This window comes from Cygnus atratus, chromosome 10 (assembly GCF_013377495.2).
Source record: "Cygnus atratus isolate AKBS03 ecotype Queensland, Australia chromosome 10, CAtr_DNAZoo_HiC_assembly, whole genome shotgun sequence".
NCBI classification, from domain to species: Eukaryota; Metazoa; Chordata; class Aves; order Anseriformes; family Anatidae; genus Cygnus; species Cygnus atratus.
The window spans coordinates 4,193,025-4,218,004 of record NC_066371.1 but is presented as its reverse complement, the minus strand read 5'-3'; the positions used below and the strand labels follow the sequence as shown (position 1 = coordinate 4,218,004).

The 24,980-nt window shown below is 40.0% G+C and overlaps 1 protein-coding gene across 5 annotated transcripts in view; it reads right to left on the bottom strand.

Moving 5' to 3' along the window:
- Positions 1-276: 276 nt before the first annotated feature.
- SHQ1 (SHQ1, H/ACA ribonucleoprotein assembly factor) overlaps positions 277-24,980 on the bottom strand; it is a 47,598-nt gene continuing 22,894 nt past the window's right edge. For 4 of the 5 annotated variants that reach the window (XM_035546953.1, XM_035546954.2, XM_050712867.1 and 1 more), the window contains exons 12-13: positions 22,548-22,668; positions 277-1,470 (exon numbers count right to left, since the gene is read on the bottom strand). In XM_035546953.1, the coding sequence (XP_035402846.1) occupies positions 822-1,470; positions 22,548-22,668 (770 nt within the window). In that variant the 3' untranslated portion in view covers positions 277-821. Of the gene's footprint in view, positions 1,471-4,088; positions 4,198-22,547; positions 22,669-24,980 lie in introns of those variants that run through there. The other variant, XM_050712869.1, reaches the window with a different exon arrangement.

Below are 24,980 nucleotides of genomic sequence, written 5' to 3'. Positions count from 1 at the left end.
CACCAGGTAAGTGACAAAGCTGGGTCGAGACAGAGCAGGTTTGCTTTCAGTCCTGTACTCAAGACCACTGCATGACGCTGTTTCTTCATTTCGGTTAATACTACTTCAGTGAGAAGAGCATACACAGAAAGAAGAAATAATTAAGACTTGTGTTCTTTAAAAAGCAATAGCCATGCTCACATGTGGAAACATTTCAAATTAGATGAAAGAATTAAGTTACTTCAGCACTTGTGATGTATTAAGAACTGCAGAAAAAAGCTATAAGCTCTATCTTGCACTGAAAAAATTCTTTTATTTTTGCACAAAAATAGAAAAATCTTATTTATAAGAATTTACATTTTTAACATTACAACCATTTTCGAAGTGGTTAGCTAAAAACCATTTCAAAATGAAAAAAGCAGAAAACGTGATATACAAACATAACGGGAGTATTTCTCCAAGTAAATCCCAACATCTAAAGATATCTTTAATGATTCTGCAACTGACTTCGGTTGTGATTAAGGACATAATTCTACTAAACAAGCCTAACAAAAACTTTTTTTTAACAAAAACTTTTTTTTTTTAATAAGTTCACTGAAATTACACGTTCCCTCATGCAGAGATCACACCTGACTCTGTAAAACCAAAGAATAAAAATAAAAAAAAATGTGAGGCTATCATACATTCACATCCATTCTTTTCAAAGCAGTCTTGTCCTCCAGACTGTCAACACAAAGAAGAAAAATATCGACTTCTCTCTGCAGCTCAGCATAGCCTTGGGAACACCTCATTACAGCAATGAGCTGTGTTGCTATTGGGTCACACTGCTCTACCATGGTCCCTTAGTCTTCATCTTCATTTGTACTGCAAAGAAAAAGCAAAGGATTTGTCTTTGAAGGCACCTCCAAGAAATTTCCCTTCCCAGTAGAAACCTCTGAATACTTGTCAGGTTCAGACACATGGTTTTCTTCTTGTTCCCGTAAAGCAAAGCAACTTGCAGCAGCCAGTTCTTTGGGCTGTTCTGAAAGACTAATTGCAGTGTGCATTTGTTTTTCTAATTCTTCTATCAATTTTCCAGGAACAGACGTAGATTGCAAAGAAGCCTTTGATTTTTCATCGCTAACCTCAACCATCGAAGTGTTTGCGTCTTGCCTTAATCCATTACAGTCAATAAGTGGAGCTGTCCCCTCCTCTTGAAGCACGCCTTGTGAAGAATTTATTTTCCCATCTTCATCGGCTGAGGACTCTTGCTCATCTGAATCAGAGCCTTCTGTCTCAGATGAAGTGCTGCTTGATTCTTCAGAGTCACTTGTCTCCGACTCAGAGGAAGGCAGCTGTTGCCTGGAAACTGCTGCAGCAGCTTTTAACTGTCTCTCCTCTTCTTGCACCAGCCGCGCTGCTGCTTCCAGCTCTTCCAGCTCAAATCCGAGGTGGGACTTAGCCAGTGAGGTTTTCTGCAAGGATTCAGAAAGTGCAGCCAACTTTTTTGACCTTTAAACAAGAACAAAACATATTTAATGTTACAAACAGAACATTCCCATTTGATAATGGGAACAAATCAAACATTTCTACTATTCGCTTGGTTTGCGAACAACTTCCTATTTCAGTTATAATTGTAAAAGTAGATACACAAAAGTATCCAAAGGACTGGTGATTACTATTATTTTGAGTAATTTTTCTCATATGGCTAGGCAATATCCCACTGAAAACCTTCAGTGACATTTTCAGGAAAAAATACTGCTTTGTTGTTTCAGCAATACACAGTAAACTACCGATTTCACAGTGATTTTCAAAACACTGATCTCAGAAGAAATCTTTTCAGGATTGCTGTCTTTAGCAGTGAACTCTGCAGTATTTGGCTTATTGGATTAAGTTAACATGCAGCAGAATCATTTTGTTTTACTGCCCTTCCAGATGTCTGCTAAATGCAGATGAACTGACAGAGCACAGTTGATCAAGTCCATCTCAGTGGGTTGTCTTCATTATTTAAATGCTTAATTTTTTACCTTTAACTCTCCCAGAACTATCTGATGCCTTCAAATTGTTTTCAGATTTTATACTGGTTACATGTTTAACCACCTCTTAACTCTGACCTCTTTAAGAAACACAAATGACAGTCGATAATAAGCTGACTCCGCAGAACAGCACGCTCCTAACGAGCGTCATCAGACTCCGGGAACGCAGCTCTCTCTTTGCAATGCAACCAAGTGACATTCATTTCGTACATAAAAGTAATTGCACTACATTGAGTTGTATTCTTAGAGTATTGAAAACTTCAGCGCTGCAACTCCAAACAAAAAGCATGACGGCTCTTAACTGAAACTACAACAGTTTTTCCTCTGAGAAGTTCATGCTAGCTCCAATGTACAGCTCCTGGTGACCACCTTCCACTCTACGTGCTCCATAAAACTTTTCGTTTGCTTAGGAAGCATTTTCAGAGATCTCATTTTAAAGCTCTGCTCTGCTATTCTCTGACCAGTCCCCGCTCTTCTGCTAATTTTGAAGACTTCTTTAAAGCCTGCCTCTTAGAGGAAGTGGATCTTCCCTTCCCCTCCTCTACAAAGAGGAAACAATCCTCGTTTTTAAAGGTTATTTGAAATTAAATCTCACCTCCTCTCAAAACATATACAGACTTTCTAGGATCTGTCTAAAAATATATATATTCAGGGAAAAAGTGCACAATTTAAGATTTGAGTTATATGCATTTACTAACACGAAACAAGACAATAGTTACAAAAAAAAATTCAGGATATACTGACAGAATCCATAACCATACTCCAGGCCTCCCAGAATCAATCTTTCCTGCATTAGAAAGTTTGAGAAAACTATTCTGCAGCTATGCTATTTATCCTCCACTTGGTTTCTCTGATATATTCTCCTCGCTTCACAGCTCCCTTGGTGCATCCATGAGGTGTCCAACACACTGTGCTTTACCCTGCGTTTGTACGACAGATGAAATGTAAGTGAAAAAAAGTTATTGGGACCGTTCAGATAAGCACCACTACTAAAGCAGGCACGTTACCTCAGCTCCTAATCTTTGGAGCCATATCCATTTCCTCAAGGGCTCTGCAGTCAGCACGTGCTTTACCAGAAAAGTGCATCGTGGATTTAAAAACAGAACCAAAAGCAAGGGAATGCCTCAAATTGGGGCGGGGGGGACAACACCACACAGAGGGGAAAACAGGTATAAAAATGGCAAGCATACATCCTGTTTCTTGTTGCAGAGTTTTGCCCCAGACTATCAATCAACTTTTCACCACTTCCTGCAACAGCAGGTCTACTATAAATCCTGCAGTAACTGACTGGCTTTCATTTCCTCTGCCAAAACCTGCTAACCTGCAAGGCACGACACGCTGACACCGGAGCAAGCAGCTGATAATGTAATACATGACTCCTGCGAGGCACAAGTTAAAGTGCTTGTTCTCTCAGCTGAATGATTTTAAAGATCTTTATATTCTATTTCCCAGGGGGGATAATTACTCAGTATAACATAGACTCTTCAATTTTTTTTTTTCCCCCGCTCCTAAAGGAATTGGATTTAAAATTGGGGGAAGGGAAATTGAATGCAGCTTCTTACACGTTTTTAGGCACAGCGCAACGTTTAAAAGCTGAACTTGGAATGAAATACACCAACCTTCCTTTGCTCAACCCACAGAGTAGAAAACCAAGAATTAAGTGTTTACAGGAAATAACAGAAGCAACAGAAAAATGATATTTTTAGGACTTTTAACTCCGAAGCTAAAAGTTAAATCACAAATCCAAACAGCCTCCAATGTAAACATGGGTTTCAAATTTTAAAAAGCTGCTTACTTAACATTGCCCAAATTTATTTAGGTAAAATACTTCCTTTTTTATTTATTTTTTTTTAAATCAAGAACTTGATTATTTATTTATTTAAGTTCCAGAGGATTTGAGAAGTTGCCTACTTTGTAACAGAGGAAACATTTTACTTACTCCTTAAATAAAAAGAAAAGAAGAAAGAAACCCCAAATGATGCACAGAAAGGTTCATAAGGCCTGGCAGGTAAGTCATGCAGGAATAACTGTCTTGCAGGGAAATTTGTTTCCTGAACACACCGGTGAGAAGCTGGGTTACGCTCTAAGTCACAGGAGTTTACATCCCTTTCAGAAAGCATTTTTCTCCTTTGCTTCTGAAACACGTCCTTCCTCCTAACTTCATGCACGTACTCGCGTTACGTGCCTCCTCCCGCTGTAAGAGCTGTTAACAACATGAAGGCACAATTATTTTTGTCCTACTACCTGACTGTCCACAAGAACACAAGCCCCACAACCTCAACTTGCGTTGTTACAGAGAATATTTTTTTCCTTGCATCGTGGCAGAGAATACGTGGTTCCTTTTAATTTCACTGACGCACCGTTTCCTCTGGTGACACATCTTCAACTCCAACAACCTCAGTCTCACTACCTGTTTTACTACTGGCATTACAGATAGAAAATCAGTTTTTCAAGTCTTGTTTACCCACACACCTTTTCTATCATGTCTGTCACTGTTTCCCAGCCCTGTAGGTATCTGTAGGTATTCTTTGGCTTTTACTTATTTCTGCTATCCTAATTTTTCCTGCATATTTTTCCTCCAAGATGTTCTGTCCTTGAAATCACTTCCTTAAAAACTTCCTTCCTCCTTTTTTAGTATTTTCTTATAATGCAGTTAACACTTCGGATACAGGAATATGCCACATAACCGAGTCAAGTATTAAGGAGGTGTATGGCATCATGTACATTTTTACATTAATACTTCACTGTGCTCCAGATTACCAATGACAAGTGGTACAGAAGAAAATATACAGCGATATGCTCATTTAATTCAACACACGTTATTTTACTAAATTAGATGTGTGGTACCACTGACAGATAAAAGAATGGCCCCTCTAAAGCAGCAGGTTTTTCAGCACTCTACACTCACATGCATTTTTATCAATGAATTCAAAGAGAATGAATGAAAATGCTGGTGCCTGACAGCGGTGAACATCTGTCTTACTGGACAATGTAAAACGGCAAAAGGCATTATTCTGAACATCTCGCTTTAATTCCTCCTGAGTGATCAAAGTAGACTACAAAATAATGATAATTAAGTCATAAAACAGCTGTGGCTTCCAGACTCACGTGTACTCCTTTTTCCTCAAAAGTTCTGCAAGAACTACCGAAAGAGGAGATGCTTTTTATCTTTACAAGAGATAACCAAAACATGCCATTGATTCAACCTCGCACATCGATATTCTGCTTGAATGAGTAAATGCCTGCAGAAGGCCAACAATTCCACCCATCCGCCTGCTCCCCAGATCTGCCTTACCTCAGTTCTCTCCCACGGGGTCCCAGGGAGCAGTGCGATGGCCAAGGCCCCAGAGCATGTTTCAGAAAAAAGAAAGGGTGCAGACTTCATGCAGACCTGCACCACCTTTTCTAACTGCACCGCCACCAACCCAAGAATCCCATTACACCAACCAGAATAGGAGTCTTCTGGTAAGCCATAAAAAGCCTACAAAAATATTTTCATAGAAAACACAGAATGATTTGGCTTGGAAAGGACCTTAAGGATCGTCTAGTTACAACCCCCTGCCACGGGTAGAGCCACCTTCTATAGATCAGGTTGCTCGAAGCCCCACTACTATTTTTTAGCTCTTAGCTGCATCGGATATTTGATTTTAACTGGATTTAAAAGAGCATGAATGAAGTATCTTTTCAGTTACTCAGATTTCTTAGCAGATGAAATGCTTCCTCCCAACTTTTACTCTGGTCATCAAGTCTCTTCCAGAAAAAATGGAAAGCCTACAGAGCTCAACATTTCAAATAGGAAAAATAAATTCAAACCATCATGCTCTTGACAAATTTACATATAAAAGCTGCAAACCCCACTCCCCAACTTTCCAATCTTTTATATTAAAAAAGACAAGGCACTCAAATAGCAGCATTGTGTCATTCCCTCCCCACACCTTTCCTGTGCAAGGGACTGACAGAACTGCAACTAGCTATCAGTCCATCTTGTTTAAGGGAATTATTTCAAGGAGAACTGAATTTCAGGAGTGCATTTCACATCAGCCTTAAGAAAAGGTGGCAGTACTCTGTGGACAAAAAACAAGGGAAACAGCTTAAAAATCAGAGCATGGAAATGCTTTCAAGGGATACTGTGGGTCTCTGAGCTGACAGTTTCCCTGGCTGAAAGATAAGGAACAATTCAGGAAACAGAAGTGAAACACCAGAAGCGAGATACGATGTGTGAGAGGCTTGCAGTAATAGGTCCTGCTGTTTCCAAAATCTTTTGAGTAGCATTTTAGAGATTAAACAGCAAATACTTTAATTTTTTCAAGTATGATTAATGGAATCACATGATTACTTTAAGACATGCTCATTCCGTATGCACATTGTGGTAATGATATCTTATTATTATGGTAATAGTGTTCTTACATAAACCTGCATAATAAGCTTTAAAGGTGCTACACAAGGTAATTATTAGTTATCAAGACGTCAGTTGCTTAAGGAAAATGCTTAATTACAGGTTAAGCTGATCAGTTGCATGTTTTGTTTAATGTACAGCTTCAAGAAACAGGTAACAACAGAGGCATCTCAGGTCTTGTCCATTTAGTCTGAAATTAAAATTTCATGACAGAAGTACTGTAATCCTTGCCTAGGCAGCAGGAAAGTTTGTCTAAAAGAAACAATAGATGCTGTTCCACAGATCTCAGATTATAAAAGAGTAAAACTGGGGTGAAAAGAACAAAGACTCAAAGGAGATTTAGTAAATAAAGGGAGATAGATAAAGCAGGAAAAAAAGAGGAATATGGCAGCAGGAAAGGGAAAGCTGGGTGTAGGATGGCAATCTAAAGGACCAATCGACAGACAAATCTGTAAGTTCGAATAAGCTACAGTCTACAGTAACAGCGGCGTATAGGAACTGTAAGAGTACTTCCTGCCTCAGCGGCCTTTCAGAAAACAGAGATGGTCTTTGCTACATTTCCCTCTTCCCTTCTACACCTCCTGTAGTGCTGACCATTCAGGATGATCACCAGGAGAGGTGAGAGCACTGGGGACTGAGCGCAGTGACACGAGGGGTGGCTGGGAAGCAGGACGCGACTTCCCCAGCTACAGCCCGACGGGCTCTGGTTCTACCTTCTGTTAAGGAGTGAAGAGGGCACTGGGGTCTGATGAACGAAAACAGTTGCCATCTCCAGAACACGGAGGTACCAGAAGAGGTCTCACAGAGGAAGACACACTGCAGGGACTTGATTTTTTTGCAGGGACGTTTAACGTTAGCTGGAAGGAAAGGTAACCTACCAGAGTTAACCTAGCCACAGCAGGTGAAGAACACAGGACTTGGGGGGATACACCCAGACTTAAGATCCACAAACAGTTTTCTGTTTGGGGACAAAAAACAAGCAAGTATTCACCAAACATTAAGTAAAAAAAAAGTGCTTCTGTATAATATGCTCATCAGTCAGAAACAGCAGTACGAAAAGAAAAGGTTTAAAGAAAAAGTGTTAATGGGCCAGGCCTTTCCATCTGCCTGGTATCTGCCTTGCATCCAAATCTCTTGGTTTAGCAGTTCGGCTGTCTTAAAACAAACAAACAAGAAAACAAAGAACTTGAAAAATATGAAAATCAGCATTCTACTCCTCATTCTACATGACGTGTGGCACCGCATACTCGATCACAGCATTGTGAGTTGCATACCTAAAATGCTGGGCAAAGTATTTGCAAACATAGGAGTAAATAGTCAAATTGGCATGACAGCCTTTAAAAACAGGAGTCAGCAATGTTTCATTACGGAACGAAGAGTGTCTTCTTGTACTGGTACAAGCTTTAGCTTGCTTCCGTTTTTGTAAACAATAGAAAAATTATTTCTACTGAATCATAAGCCTGGTTTTGCATTTTACAGATGTATACAAACATCCACTTTTCTGAAGTTTGTGGTGTAAACTAGGTATAACAGATAACAAAACTATAACACAACAGAATTTTCTTTTTTATCTCCCCCTGCTCAATCACAATCAAGTTAGTGCACAGAGCACAAAGTCATGGCAGATTGTGTCGCACTTGGGCAAGAATAGCTCAAAAGCAAGAAAGCATGGGAACCTGTATATCAAGAACACTGACAACAGCTTTGGTTACCAGCCTGGTGTTTGAATGCGACCTAACTGGTCTTGGAACCGAGATTTATAACTCAGGTCCTGTTGTATGAGGCTGTTCAAATGTGGCTTGGGCCTGTTAATTGCGTTACAATGGGGATCAGTCCCTAGCAATGCTCTAACTTAGCTCTACAGAGCTGACAAGCCCCGTTTTAAATGTAGAACACTTTCCATTAATTACATTTAAGCCTTACAGGCAAGATAAACAACTCTCAAAGAAACAGTAGATACTTCAAGTGCAGACTTGCCTTTGCAGTGTTGTAGGCTCCACCAAGTAAGAGAGCAGGCCTGTCTTATTGCTAAGCAGCCATTCCCTGGTAGGCCTACAGTTCCATGAGATGCATTCAACGACAAACTAGCAGCATGCTGTGCCAGCCAGCAGGACTGACAGATATAAAAAGGGCAGTTAAATAACTTATCTCCACTCGACAGGGGCTCCGGACACCTAGGATTCATCTGACAGCAAAGCTGCTGCGTTAAGCTAAAGGCTTCCCGTCTGATGGGTCTTCCAACCTCCTCCATATGCTGGGATGGCTCCACGAGAAGCTACTGAGTTTAAGGAGAAAGCATCAGTCTATATTTAAATTCTCTCTCCTGACAAGGCCTGGCAAAATTCAGACTTAGGAGAGAAAGCCTCAGAGACATCCTTTTTCTCAGATACAACAGATAAGATAACAAGCAGCACGCCCAGCCAGTACAACCACTTTAAAGGTGTTCCAGATGACAGACCTGGCAGCACTGCTTACCGTTTCCCACAATTTCTTGTTAGCTGGAGGCACCGTAAGTATCAGAACAACCCTAGAGTTAATACTATCTCAGGCATCACCAGATATAAACCCAAGCAGAGCCCCAGCAGCTCAGAGGGCACCTAGGCGTAAGTATCTGCACGACACTGAACGCTGGGTAAGCTCTGAGGGATAAGGGAACTCTGCCTTGCCCCAACGGCAGAGGACAGGCTGCCATCCGACGTACCTGCTGCTTCTGGTCGCTGGTCAGCTGGTGCCGAAGCTGCAGACCCTGCAGCTTGGCCCTTTTCCTGCCCATAAGGCGTCTCTCCAGATTCCATCTATCGCTTTCTTCCAAGCCCTATTTGGCTTACGTGGCTACACAAGGGGTATGAAGAGACCTTGTTCAATGTTCAGCCCATTGATAATGCCAACATCGACTTCCTACAGGAATTTTGCCACGACCTGGATGAAAATTCATCTCCCTAAGACAGCAAACCTACTCCTGAAGTTCCCTTGAGGCAGAGGACTCGGTAAGTTACAGCTGACCACATCAAAAATAAAGTTCATACGAGAGTGACACAGCTGACCGAGCACGCAGCTATTCTTATGTACACTTGAGAAGAGAATGTATTGTTCCTCCACCTAGAATTTAGATAGCAGCTTCCATACAGCCTGCACAGCTGCTTCAGCAACCAAAGTGGTGATCTTCAGGGAATGTCTTGAAGATGGTAACTGAGCTCACCCTTTTAAGTAACATGGTAAGTCACTGGAAAAGCACACTCTGACGTCCAGGGGCGGATGATAAGGTGGGAGAGGGAGACACACTCCTGAATTACCCTAACGGGACTAAAACTTCAGGGCTTTGGGCCAACAGTAGCATGCTTCCCCTAGAAACCCAACTAAAAGTCAAACATCCCTCCACACTTGAAAAACAAACAGCTAATAAGAAAAACAAAATGATTTAATTCTCATGATAGAGAACTGAAAGACAATTTGATTTTAATAAAATATTCAAGATATGAAGAAGTCTAGGTTTGATTGACCCTGACTGCAAAACACAAAAGCAATAACAAAAATGACATCGAATGCAAAGGCAGACTTCATTAATGTAGAAACACCTAGAGTCAACATGCACAAAAAAGCATAAATGGTCAAACAACGAGATTAGATAACAAAAAAATCCTCCAGTCCAGGAACATAATCCTTACAAACGGACATTTAGCTGCGATCATAAGAAACTCCTCACACTAAGCACACCATTCATTTGCCAAAACTACTCCTAAAGCCTCAGAATCGGCGTGGAGATAAGAGTCTCTAACTCAATTACACCTTTTATCATGTTTTATATGAGACACTGTATTTCACCACATTTTATTCCACTTTCAAGGTTATTCCTAATGAGTGTTTCAACTTATCCTTGATGCAGTGACCTCCAACCAAAGAGAAATGGTTCTGAAAAAGCAAGCTCAGAATTAGCCCAGACTTTTCAGTGTTTATTTGCTGGCAGTAGTAACACATACACCAAGAGTGAGCCCCCCCCCTCCAAACTAAGCTCTGAAAGTAATTCACAGCAGAGTCCGTAGTCTTGGTAAATTTTAAACAGTGACAAACAGCTTGCCTATCTGCACACTCTGTTCTATTAGGAACTGCAAGAACAATCTCTAACTTTACATGATTTTTACTGAAAACTACCTTACATACCCCTTTACCCCAATTTACCACAGGCTTGGGGAACTATACACAGATTTTATCCAGTTCTGGGAACACAACCGGTCTCTACTGTGAAATAGAGCTAAAACTTTAACGAAGCAGAACAACACTACCCTGAAGTCTGAGGCATGAAGTGGAAAAGAAAAATACACATTAACTGAGCCAAAGGGCAACCCTTTCTTGGAAAGGAAATGCACTCATTCGGAAGAATACAGATAGTATTTTTCTCTCTCTCCATACACAGACAATACCTTAGGTTCCTAATGAGCAGAGAAGTTCAGAAGTCTAAAATTTTACATTTCTTTCTTCAAAAATGGCACATCTACCCACAAAATTCCTCTTACTGTACCAGTAAAACAGGAAGCCATTCCTTTATGGAATAGACAACATCTACTAAGTTGCTCTTTCTGACCTTTACTGTTATTTTACCCGTTTTCCTGAGATGTACCATCTGAGAGGTAGCCAATCATAACCCGACCTGACTTAGGAGATCTGAAAGAATCACAGAGAAGGTGGTATCATTAACAGGCAGCGAGATAAACTCGAGCAGCTCCATTCAACAGTTCTGTGCACTTAGTTTATTACATATTTTATAGTAGGAGGCAGAACCAATAAATAACCCCATTAAAATCTCATTAACTCTGATCAATGCATACCAAAGCTAACCTAAGAACGAAGCTGACTTTAATGTGTTTGTGAAGGAGAAGAGGACCATTTTCTTCAGGACTTGGCTAAAAATTGATCTAAACTTTAACTAATCTTCTACATTATCTACAGCAAAAGAAAGACAGATGAGTGTAAACACAACACAAATAATGCAACATCTGTTCACACGGTTTAGTACTAGACTAACCACTAACTTTATAGGTTAAAAAAAAAAGTCTCCAGAACACAGCACTGAAAACCACATAGTTTATAAACATCCTTATGAAAAGCCAGCTGCTAAAATAAAGCGCCCAGTCTATTCAGGGTATCTCATGCAAGTGCAGGTAAGAATTCATTTTTCCATTTCTCAAGAGAATAGATTCTGACTTTTAGCCTAAATAATTTAGGCCTACACAGTTATACTATCTCTATACTATACTTACTGTTAATTATTTCCTTTATAACAAATTTTGGAAATAACAGGCAACTTCAATCAAATTTAAGAGCAACTACAGGCTGAAAAAGATCTTTGAAGTCCTGCATGTTTCACGAAAATAAGCAGAAATAGATCAGAAATAGACAGCCCCATGAGAAAAGGCAGGCAGAACACAACCATGGTGTACTGGGTTGGCTGGAGACCACAGCATGCACATACCAACTGCTTGTACCAACCAGCCCATCAGCGCTCAGACCAGCTGCTGCCTCTTGCCTCATGGAGGTGTCAAGGGATAAGATGAAATGAGGGCACAAGGACAGGATTTGTACAAAGTTTACAGAACTTTTTTTCTCCCTTCCTCCTTTGTAGACATCAGACAAAGTGGAGACTGGAAACGTATTCGCTGCTCAGCGAATCTTTACCTTAAAGATAAGAAAATCACGCCATAAAAATGGGAGCACTGGGTTCAGAAAGAAGTCCGGAAAATACGTCTCCCTTTACAAGGGAGAACAGACGAGAGAAACCCACCGCTTGTCTTCAGGTGACAGACAGAAGTCCAGAGCACAAAACAAAGGCTGACGTGGAAGAATCCAACAGGCTTATGGGCAATAGAAAATGCTTTCATCCTGCAACTCTGGCTTCCAAAGGGCATTGCCTGCATTCTGAGCTAAGAGCGATATACTTACGCTGCGAGCCAACTCGCAGTCTTGTAAACACGAACTGCTATCTACAGAGCTTAAAGTATTACAGTCTGTTAAACATAAATCAAATATAAAACACAGCACCATCATTTCAATTTAAGTGACTTCTTTATGTTAATAAATCTGAGTATTTCAAGTGACTTTCCCTCCATATTTATTCTGTAGTTCCACAGCATTTCTTTCATAAAGAATCTAAATACTGTATGAGCTGAACTTCACATTTATAAATATTTAAAAAAAAGATGAAGCTTTCCAGTGTAACATTTTACTTTCATTACTTGGTCTTTTGATAAGTTGAAACTAAACATATCATAGATTATAAAAGAAATCAAGGACAGCTTATGTATATGATGCTACGAAAATATTCAGAAGAAAAAACAGACTTCTAATTAATACTGGACTATAAAAAGAAACTGAACAGTGTTTATGTTTTAAGAATGCTTTAACTGAGTTTAGAAACAGCTCAGTGTTGCCAAAATAGCTTCAATAAGTTGCAACCAGCCTAAACATCCAGCAACTGCGCGGCTTCCAAAGTTCTATATGGTAAATAAAATAACGCAAGATTAATAGGAACTCGCCACAAAACAGACACAGTGAAAGGAACAGATTTTAAGATGCGATAGCAAGTGTTGGCTGTGTGACAGAAACAGAACGCTGACACTTGTTCTACGTCAGCAGCATCTCACTTGTAAATTTCTTAATTGCTGTTACCTGTAGCTTGGGCTTCACCGTGGCCCCTCACAGTCTAGTATCTCTCTATGGCCTCCTCTTGTCTCCTCTGTCAACATCCCGTGCTTGCAGGGCACCTCGTATCGGCTGCCCTAGGGCAGGATCACCCCTCCTACGCCTTTGGGTGACAATGAGGCCACATCCCACCGAGATGGCCGCATACCTGGCTCCCCACCACGACAGGAAAGCCTGCAGCCGCGGTCCTTGCGGGAAGGAGTCCCCGGGGAATAGTGGGGGCAGGCCCCAAGCTAAATGATCATCCCAACTCCTTCAGCATTGTTTCTCTCGTGCCATCGCTGTTTGGTCTTGAGATTTACAGGGGAATCACCGCGAGGGGTGGGAGCGGGCGGAAGAGACCGAGGCAACACTGACAGGGCTGAAAACACAACAGGAAGGCATTATCAGGCTGCTCATCGGCTCCCCGCTTTGATCACAGCTGCACGCTCCACCTGCTCAGAAAGGCAACAACTACACGAGCCTGTCCTTCCCCTGTCGGAGCAGAAGCCAGCCGAGATGTGCCGACTGCAGAGACACGGCACCGAGCGCTGACCCTTCTGCAGGCAGACAGGAGCTGCCTCCCAACAACTTTGGGAAATCAAAGCAGTGGCCTGAGGGGGAAAAAATGGCTTTCTTCTTTCCCTTCTCTACCCACAGCAAGGTGCATGCAGACACAGCCGGAAGGAATACGAGCTATAGAAAAGCGATGGAATAAATAGGGCAAAAAAAAGAGAGGAAAGGAGAGGAAAACATCAAAGGAAACTGCAGCTAGCAGCTGGGAAGAGAGATTAAATCCCTTGTTAGAAATCCATGCTTTACAGGGCTTGCTAAAACATACATAAAGGGAAATTTCTGGCATTATACCCACCTGTCTATCACATTTTTCAGCCTTTAGGGCAAACACTGTTTTGCTTTAAGCCTCTTAAGTCAGTATATTACATTGCTTGGGTATTGTTATTTACAAAGTGCTCCGTGTACACCTACTGCTCTGCAGACAATTGAAGCGACACCTCGGGCCTTAAATAAGATGCAATATTTAATGAGAAGCATGGCAGCTCAGGATGACAGTAAACAAAGAGAAACTATATTAAAAACATACATCAAAATAGTGAAAGATGAGACAAACACATAATGTGCCTGCAAATTCTTAGTTACTATTTTTAAATCAAAGAACTGTGATCTAAGGATTAAAAGCAGATGACTTGGCATGGAAATAAATAAAATTTGGATTCTCTACCAAATTCAGGCACCAGCAGCCTGTGCACTCTGATAAATTGGTAAGCCCTTACCTAAGGTCTAAGTGCTAAATGATAGCATTTCCCTTTAAAAAAAAAGGACTAGAAAAGCCTATTTTAGTAACAAATTGTGAAGAATCTCAAATACTTTCTGCACCATATCCATAGCCAGTGTTTAAGCCATGAGGTATGAACCAAGAGTTACGTTGTCTTGATGGAAACAGATAAAACAGTACAAAAATCACCCAAAAACTAGGGAGAATGAGGCAAGTCAACATATCACTGGTCTGAATTTTTCCTGTTTCATATTCAATTAGATGGATTTTTAGCTGTAATTTTTTGTTGCTCTTGTATTACACAATGGCTAAACAACGAATCTCTGCCCCAGCATACTTGCAGACATGTCAAAAATCAATCTTTCTTAGGAATGACCCACTAAGGTTTTCCAGTTTCTTGCCATAACATAGGTCATTCAGACATGCACATTCATGGAGCTTTTTCTCCTGTAACTGTCTCCAATTTTCAACATTTTTTAAAAGTAGACACTAGAATCAGTCGGTTTGTTAGCAGGCTCACAAATGATGCAGTCTGAGGTTGTGCCACTTTTCTCCTAAACAACACCATTCTGCTTCTTCAGTGAAACACCGTACGCATGCTCTTACCTACTGAGAGATGAATAGGTACTCAAGTTCAAACTGTTCTCAAGCATGACCCAAGCAATTTTTCCTGCCCTCAACTGTCTTATGCTCTTCAATTCATAACCATGATCTACACTCTCTTATTGTAAATGTGCCATCTTATACTTGATTGTATTAAAATGCATGTTGTTCAAATAAGCATATGTTGCCAATCTGGGTCAGTCTGTGCAACTCATCTGTTCAAATCATTATTTCCTACTTTAAAAAAAGAACAACTTTAAATGTCACCAGAAATTTTATCTAAAAGAGACATACACTGTATTTTCTTACGAATTGCTTAAGATATCAGCCAGTACTCAGACAAAGACTCTGAAGACAATGGATGATCTTCATTTCGTAAAGAAACAAAAAATGCTGTCCCTTCCCAGTTTTTTCCTTTTTCCAGTATTCCCTAGAACACTGACACATTAGTTACTCCAAGGGTCAGTGGTACGTAAACTGAAATAGGCATAAAATGAACCTCAAGAGCCTGCCAGGATACCGTTTGAAGCAGCCACTCCCATTACTGGTAAAACTTTGAAAACCAGCTGAAACATCTGAAAGTTAATACACTACTACACGCCACCAAAGAAGTGGTGGAAAAGCAAACCTAAAGCAGCACGATTACTTCAAGCAGTAAGCAAACGCAGTCTGCATGCTGAACTAGCTGCCAGCAATAGTAATGCCAGTTTACAAAGCCTGCTAAGAAGGAAATACAGTAACAGAGGCTTGTAATCATGAGCTACTATTGCAAGGCATCGCAGGATAGTAAGGGTGAAGTCTGCGAAACCAGATAAAACAGCTTTCTTACTTCAGTCATTGAAAAAGTGTGATCACAATCCAGCGCACCAAGATTTATTTTATCCCTGGTACCGGCATGGATTGTAATATGAAGTGGAAACAGCAAAGGAAAGAACAACCTTCAAAGAACGATACCCATAGTCCAACAAGTTGTTTTGTTTTACATGGAGTGTGTGGGGGAATTAAGGGGCTTCAGTGTATCCAAATAACGATACCATTCAAGGAGGATAGTGAAAAATATAATTCTCTAACTACAAGATATATCAAAAGGAGGGATTTTGTAATGGTGGCAAGGAGGTTGTTGACTAATAAATAATATAACCAGCTACATGAGAGCATACGCTAAAAGCAGATGCTAATGGCAAGGCTGCTTTCAGAGCAATGTGGAAGCAATTTTGCTTTTCTCTGCACCACCTACTTGGAGTACTGGAATTTTATCAAACCTGAAATTACCGTATCTTTCAATGAACTAAGCTTAATTTGGGCAGTAATGAAGGTAAGCAAAACCTACACTACAGCCAAAGCAGAGCGCAGTTGACCATGAAAGTGTAATTCACATAAAATACAATACTGTCAGTTGTATTCTTCCTAAGATCTTAACTGTAGGAAATGCTTTAAACATACCATACCAAACAGTTTAATCCCACAGAACCAAGAAACAGGATTTTCATCCAGAATATATTACTGCTTATGCTTTTGTTCTTCTGAATCATGGCTGCTGAATCTGAGAGGTTAACAGCTGAAAATTAGCATATTCTTCTAACATGAGAATGCTTTGAGCCACTGATTAATACTTCTTCTCTGCTAATGATCCCCACACACACAGACACAGACACACACACACAGCAAATTTAATAAACTAGCTTGCTAGCAGCATACCATTTAACAGTCTGTTCGGATAGTTTTGTTCCTGAATCTTCCTTTCTGAACTTAGTATTTTCATCATAGATGTGCACAGTCAACAAGATCTACTCCATTCACCCCTCATTTGAGGGTACAGTCCTTAGCTGGATGTTACAGGTAAGTTACTCCTAGGAACACTGCAAAGCCATGAAGAGAGAACAGGACTTCATGAAAATTAACCCTGTAAGTAGCAAAAAAGCAAAGACCGAAAGATTTTTCAAAGTCTGTTTTTCCTCTGTTAAAGTATTTTGATCTTTCCAAATGTCCAAACCACTGAAGAAAACAAAAATGCCAAGAAACAGAGGCAAAAATGGCACAAAGTAGTTTCTACACAACCTTCCAGAGTTTTCCAGACCTCAGCAAATAGTAACGGGGTCAAATTTTAAGTCTGCAGATGAGATGATCAATTTCACAAATAATTTTTAACATACAGCGTTTTATATTCACCTAAAGACCATAATATTTGACTACACAAGCTTAAAGATGTTATAAAAAATATTTTCCCAAATCTAGCCGAAGCTTGAAGCAGTTCTTTCAGGAGCGCTGTCAGACGTGATCTGCTCTTAAACGCTCTTTGCCCTACAAGCAAGCACAGGAGAGTATATGGGGGAGCTGACATAACAAAACAAAAGGAAAGTACTACAAGTAAGATGCTCCACAGAGTAGAGAACTTAATGTAAATTAATAACAGACACATACAGCTATGCAAAAAGCTAAACAAACTGAAAAGAGGCTTTTGACAATTCAATGGTACAGTGTGTTTAGATGAGCACAACAGCAAGCTATCAGCACCACTCTGATTATCAAATGTATGTTTGGAAAAAAAACATTAGTAGGCTGACTTTTTTTTCTAAATATAAACAGATGATCACTTGTAAAATAAATATTTATTATCAGTTAAAGCCAACAAAAGAGGTCAGAACCAATATACAGAAATCTTCCTCTACCAAACTTTAACCACAGCAATGGACTGAAACTATGATGCCAAAGGCTGAGATCCTTATTCCCCCACTTTAATGCCTTTATCATTTCTAATCTTAAAAATCCTAAATCTCACTGATCATACTTTTTTCTGAAAGACTTGTATTCCTCGATGCCTTTGCAACAGCAGCCCGTAAACCTTCAGGCCCACATACACTGTATTGATTAAAACAGTAATTCAGAAAGCCTAGGGAAAAGAAAAGGGGAGCTGAACAATCACAGTCAATCTCATCACCTCAATGACACACTGTGAGTGTAATTAATCCTACATTTATTTAGAGAACTTCACACCCTACACATCAAGCAGCAACTCCCTGCTGGCTTCTGACTAGGTAATTATGTTGTAACAAGGACTAGGTTTTGATTATAACAAAGAGATGAAAAGGAAAACAGAGCTATGAAGCTAGGAAATCTTTTAGGGTATGTCTAACCTGCAAATCAACAGAAGCAAACCTAACATGTTTAGGAATACTGAGTTGGCTTTAGTCTAGTTCCAGTAAAGATACCATCTTCTACAGAGCTGCGTAAGTGACATCAGGGATCCTGGTTCTTTAAAGCTTACTCTAAAGCAAACAGTCCATGCTTGAACTGGCACGTTATACCTACAGTCATCAAAATTAGCAAGATTACATTTGTCATAGGTGTAAGTATATGTACTCTGCAATGAGAAGGTGTGACTGCAGAGCATGTACACACCAAAGCAGCCTGTACGCAGGTGGCATAAATCAAGTTGCAGGCACAGTTCCACGGGACATGCTGAAGCAATTTAGTGGCTCATCCCTCTTAACATAACAGATCTCCTTTACTGTGAGTCAAATCTACAGCAATACACAGTGTCGATAATGACTTTAGAATTTTTTGCAATAGAACAGATCGTGAAAAGAGATGAGATGGTAAGATAAAAATAGTGCTGTTGAAAATACAATGCAAATTATATGGGATCAAACATCTTACTCTTCCGCATTCCTTGTACCCATGAACTTTGGAGATGTATAAACTATAAAGCTGCCTACATGTAACTACCCCTGGAGAACTGCCAGGGCCCCTAACAGCTTCAAATCCATTTCAGGAACACAGGAAACATACGTTTACCAATAATGAAGTGGTATATGTTTAAACCTAAACATGTATTTAAATGTTAGGTAAACATACTTTAAATCGGCGTGGGCTCAAATTGTTTTCTTCCACAGGGATACAGAACAGCATGCACTTAACTGCCTGCCTGCACCACGACTCGAAGCTGTTCAGCCCTGCACTTCACCACTGATCTTACAGCCAGCAGCATCACACGGCTGAGCTACAAATAGAGACCGGTGCAAACTGAGTACAAAGCACTGGAGAAAGACATCAGGCTACACAAAGGAACCTCAGCACAGCAAGAGTCAGTGGGCGAACTACTCTGACATCTATCTGTAAGGGAAACAACTCCTATGAGGTCACAGACAGAACTATCCTCCAGCAAGGAAAGGAAGGAAAGAAGTTCTTCTGCAATAAGCCCACACTTGATTCCCCGCTCTTCACAGCCCACATGTCCCACGTAGCTATGAGACAACCAGTGGTTCCCCAAAGCTCTATCTCCTCTCCCTCATCTTCCTCTGCTTTTTATACCAGAATGGTGCGAAAGAGAGAAAAGCTCAGACTTGTAATACAAGTTCAGTTATAGCTTCACTTTGGAGAGGCTGCCATACGTATCATAGCGGTTTGTAAAAGCTCTGACCTAAAGAAGAAAAGCATGCAAACCAGACAAATTAAATTCAATTTTATTATGGAAATGAAAGTAGTAACAGAAGTGACAGCAGGGTGGATGATAAGCTCACTTAGCAGGGGGATCAAATGAAGTGATGACATGTCATTATGACCTCAGGGGTTAAAGATGCAATTTTCCATCTGGCTGCATCTGGCTTTTCAACATAAATGTTGACACCACCTGCCAAGACTTACTACAGGCTGCCTGCGTAGGTCTTTGTCTAGCTTTTGTTACCCAGGTTAACCTTTACTTTTCTCTCTTCTGATAGGTTTTGCTGAGCAACGTGCTTCCTTCCTTCAAAACACAATGAAGTTAAAATGATTTCACATGCCATTTTATACCATAGAACAAATTATTAATTTCACAAGCAAGCTAGAAATCTAAAAAGCAGGTAAAACTAAACTTAAGACTGCAAAAGAAAAGATGAAACTTTAGCTATACTTGCTAATATCTTTTATTATCTAAGATTTTCACGAATTCACTTTTAGTAGCAAGTACCTCAATAAAATCAGTCTCTCAAAAAATCCTTAGAATTAAAGAACTGGATTGTACTCACCGTATCCAACTGACTATTAGCCACCTGCATTTGTTTTTATTCAGAAGCTTAATCATTTCCAATTCCAGACACACTGTGCTTAAAATAAATCATCTTCTGCCAGCCCAGTGACACATTCACTTATTCATCTAATTTAGCCACAGCCAAACGATGATCTCAAACCAAATTTGTAATCTACTATTGACACACTGCTGGCTATAAGGTTTTGTTTCCACTCTGAAATCTAAAAGCTAGTAACTACCTGTGGTGTTCCCTTCCTGAAGGCTTTATCTTGACTATTCTCTTACTACCATATGATATATCCATTGCATTTCTGCCTGTGCCATAGTTTTTTTCCTAAACCTATGACTCCCAGAGTTTTCTCTGCCAGTACAGGTAAGCTAAAAATCTTGCTTCCAGCTGTTTTTAAAGTGCCCAGATTCTTCACTAAAAATAACCTATAATCTGTTTTAACTGTTAAACAAAGAGGCCCCAACCTCCACTAGGACTGGGTCACAGATCATGGAAAGAGAGGAAGAAAAGAAAAACCCTTCACAGATTTTTGAGGGTAACCTGGGACTACAACTATGAATAGAGAGAAGAAAATGGAGACAAAGGAGGTTAATAAAGCTTGCACAGAGCAAAGAATAACTAAAAAACAAAACAGAGAAAGTATCCAAACCAAGTGGGCACGCAAATTATTTCATTAAAAGACCACTAAAGAAACCTATAGATTCCTTCCCCTCCCAAAACTCTTTCCCACAGAGGCAATTATCAGAGAGCTGTAACAACTTTCTTCCCCTGGAATGGCATGTGTACCACCCTCCCATCCCAACACCGTACTCACCTTGGGGAGCTGGAACCCTTGTTCTTACCAGACCATTCACCAACCATTTCCAAATCTGTTAGGTATTTTCTGAGTGAAAAGTGGACTCAGTACTTTCCTTCAACACTTACAAGGGGAAAAAAAGTGCCCCCATTCACTTAGAACATGCTTAACTTCAAGCACATGCTTCACTGCTGAACTGAACCAGGAATGACTTATTTAAGCATATGCTTAAATGCTTTCCTGATTCAGGCAAATTCATTCCTAAAAATAGGCAATGGTTTCTACTGTTCCTCTTTCTCTTGTTCTCCTAATGACAGACAACTATTGTGCCATGTCATTATGACAGCAAGATAGCTTAATTGCCCTCTTTCCAGAAGCTGTCAGTTCTGCTTAACTGGTACATAATGTATGTGTCTGGGAGTAAATGTGTTAATGTATCAGTCACTTGTATCTACCATACATTTTCTCCTGCTATGTTTACAGAAATTCTTGGGTTTTCTGACTAACTTCCTTATCACTATATTCACTGATACGGCCAGCAGTGATATCACTGTTCTGTGACTCATTTCTTTGTGAAAGACCATGAAATAACTCTCTCTTTCATTTACTTTTTTGAGTCAACTTCAACCTGAACATGAATTTCCCCATACTTGTATTTAAGGTCTGAGTGAAAAAGACCCCTCAGAAATGGAGATTTGGAATGAACTGGCTGTTCTTGTAACTAATCAGGTTTCATCAATCAAAAACTTTGGAAACATCCGTAGTCGCTTTTGCGCATCATCACCTGCAGGAGCATGATCTCTTTTAACATATAGAGAAGAGTAAGAATCATCTAGTACATAATAAGCAGTTGTGAACAAAAGGCCTTTAACCTTAGAAAGAAAAGTAAGCCAGCTTGCACACTACCCTTTCTGATCGTGAGAATTACCAAGCTCCCTCTATATCCCCTCATCACTTCTAGTATCTTGCGCACTGACTTTTTTTTACCTCCAGAAAACTCCTCTCGAATTGTGAACTAGAAGGCAAAGACTATGTTTAACCATTGTTAGGAAATCCATACGTTGCTGTATTATCAAACGTGACAATGGCACTTTTTGTATTTGTATTAGTAAGGCCACGATTCCCAGATTTAGTCTGGAAGTGGCAGAGTCACTGTTTCCTCTCCAGAGAAGTGGAAGCCAAAGCATATTGCCAGGCAGAGTGAGCTGGCAAGCAACTACAGGGGCAACAGTATGCAGCACACAGATTTGAGACACTTACTCTGGTGTTAATAATCAATTGGTACACCTGCTACAGTTCATAAATCAACTGTTTCATACAGATTTAAATGGTCTGCATGTGAATTTGACCTGAATTGGAAGCTGTCAATTCTATAAGAAGTTGTAAATTCAATGCTGAACTCGAATTTGTTCCAACCATCTTCCAAATGTTACATAGGTCCTCTAAAATCTCTTACTCCTGGGATTGCAATGGCATGAAAATTCTTCTAAAGCTGTTTTTCCCCTAAACCATTAATAATCAATGAAAATTCACACCTGTATTTAAAAAAATGCAACTCCTCCCTCCCTTCTCCAGTGATGCCACTACATAAAAAATGAACCGGATGTCTTCTCCCATGTTGTAGGAATACCTGGATAACAAGGTTACGAAATGAAATGACTGAAAACATTTCCATTTATAGGATGTAGCGTGTATTTTGGTTTTACTGATTATTTGTTCCTACATGCAGTATGCTAAAAACCTTTCCCACATCGATAACAAGTTCAGAACTTACTTGGTTTTTTGAATCCAGACGCAGTAGTCTGTAATGAAGAGATCATTAAGGAGGTAGGCAGGGTCGCTCTCCCTAAAAATCTTGTGAATGTCCAGCAGACACTTCAGAACCGCAGCTCTTCCTGGAAATAGATTTTTATTTCTGTAATTCACTAGAAATCATAATGACTAATTTTTATCTTCTTCCCACCTTTGAGACTTTAATAACAGCTATCTACAACCATCTTGTAACTTTAAGTTGATTCACCGTCTCAGAATTGCAGTCAGATGACTGCCCCTCGGCTCCCACATCTCTGTGGATGCAGAGCCTCTGACTTCAGCAAGAAAATCTCTGCAAGACTAAAGCCTCGAGGCACAGTCATGCGTGTAATTCTCAACAGCTCAAGAAGCCCCCTCCCCCTGCCTTTCCTTTCTTCTCACTGTATAGCTCTATACCACATCAAAAAAACACTCAAGCTGGAAAGTAACTCACAAATAACAAAAAGGTTATGCCCCATCATCATTCCCCTGCTGAAAAAAGAACATAAAGCCTATTTCTCTGTATGCCTACACAAACACCTGCATTGGGAAAAACTAAGGTTGGAAACACACAGCCCAGAGCAGGATCAGGCACCCAGAAGCCACAGCAATTGTGTAAGCCCATGTAAGCGATACCATTGCCTAACAGCTAACAATTGCTTTAAATTAAGCAGAACTTTTCCTACTGCTCTTAGTTACAGAGTAACTTGGCAAAGGGAGCCTCCAGAAAGAAAAAAATCACTTCAGGCTCAAGAAAATGCCATTTGACGTACAGTTGATAAATGCAGAAAAAGATAAAGCCTTCAACATTTCCTCATTCCACAACCAGAAATCCTTCTGTAGTCGGTTTGTTTCTGTTCATATGCAATTATTTCTTATTAGTAACTTCTCTTCTTCATGTAAATTCCAATTAACTAAAATCTCCTCCTTTAGTTTTCTGATGGAAGTTGATAAGGGGTTAAATGCTGGAACACTAAACAACAAAAAAAATATTTTCACTGCTTAATGGGGGAAAAAACATTCAAATGAAAACAGCCACTACTGCAAATGGAATCTAATAACCCTCTCCCAAGAGACCGGCTCCTCCTAGGCTATGAAACCTGAACATGGATGAAATTACATTTTACAGAATTACAAAAAAGGAAAAAAGATCAGAACTCCCCCTGCTGTTTGAGCACAAAATTTTTGTTTGTTGGTTGTTGTGGAGTAATTCCATGCTGAAAAATACATAGACAGAGAAAAAAAGTGAAAAGATGGGGAAGACTGCAGTATGAAAAAAGAACACGGAGAGCACAAAGCAATGGCAAACAAAAAATGTACATCAAAAGTACTATTTTGGAAAAGAAGCAACTGAAGAAAAGTCAGGGAAGAATGCAGAAGAAATTACAATCCCAAGTATAAGTGATGAACTTTCAGATTCCATCACCATCAATGCCTGTCAAACCAAACCTGTCAAACCAAACTATTTTGACTACAAAGAAGTATACTCTTTCAAAAAGAAATTATACATGGAATTAAAATTTTGCTCAACTTTTTGGTTCTAGCTGTCAAGCTGCCAGCCTGAACCATTTACAACATCCACTACATTTACTCAACTGCCAAGTACCTATGTAAATTAGTGACTCGAACACTAATTCTCAACAAAGAAGTAGTCCTTCTTCATTAATTACAATTTTAGTTTACAGTAGCTTAACATCTCTGTCCTCACAGAGGCTGCAGTTCTAGCCAGCCTTAATCCCTGCTCAGCATGGACATTCAGGAACCCCAGAGCTGTGCCTGTGTTAGCATCTCCTCTTTCAGCCCACGGCTGCACAGTGAACAGCTGCACGCATGGGTGAACCCCGGCATCTCCTGTACAAAGGTGACTTCAGTGAAGCCCACTACCTACCTTACCTCTGCCTTGGAACAACACTTTCAAATCCTGTACATATTTAAAACATGCTATACATTCTTGTAATAAAAATATGATTTTGTATACCAGTACGGGACACTCCATTTGTGAAACATGACCAGAAGATTACACTATAGTTACAAAATTGACTTTGAGTAAGTACGCAGATAAAGCATTCCAGAGACAGGGCACTACAGTCTGTCTTCACGGCCTGGGGTGTTTTTCTGACTCTTCTGACAATTTGCTATTACAACTAACATACTGACTCTGTAACCTCATGGTGTTCCCCCCCCCCCATACTTCCACTGGAAAGGGAATATATAACTTTATATTTAATTTACAGATTGTGGAAATGATCTCTACTAAGTCACATTGCACATACCAAGATAGAATGGGAAAAAAGACAGCTGCTTTTTTTGGCAGCTCAACCCTTCTTTGCTAAGATACACCGACATTAATGTAGATTAAATTTTCATCGTGTTGCCTCTCACAATCATACATTTCTTCTGTTACGAGAATAAAAAA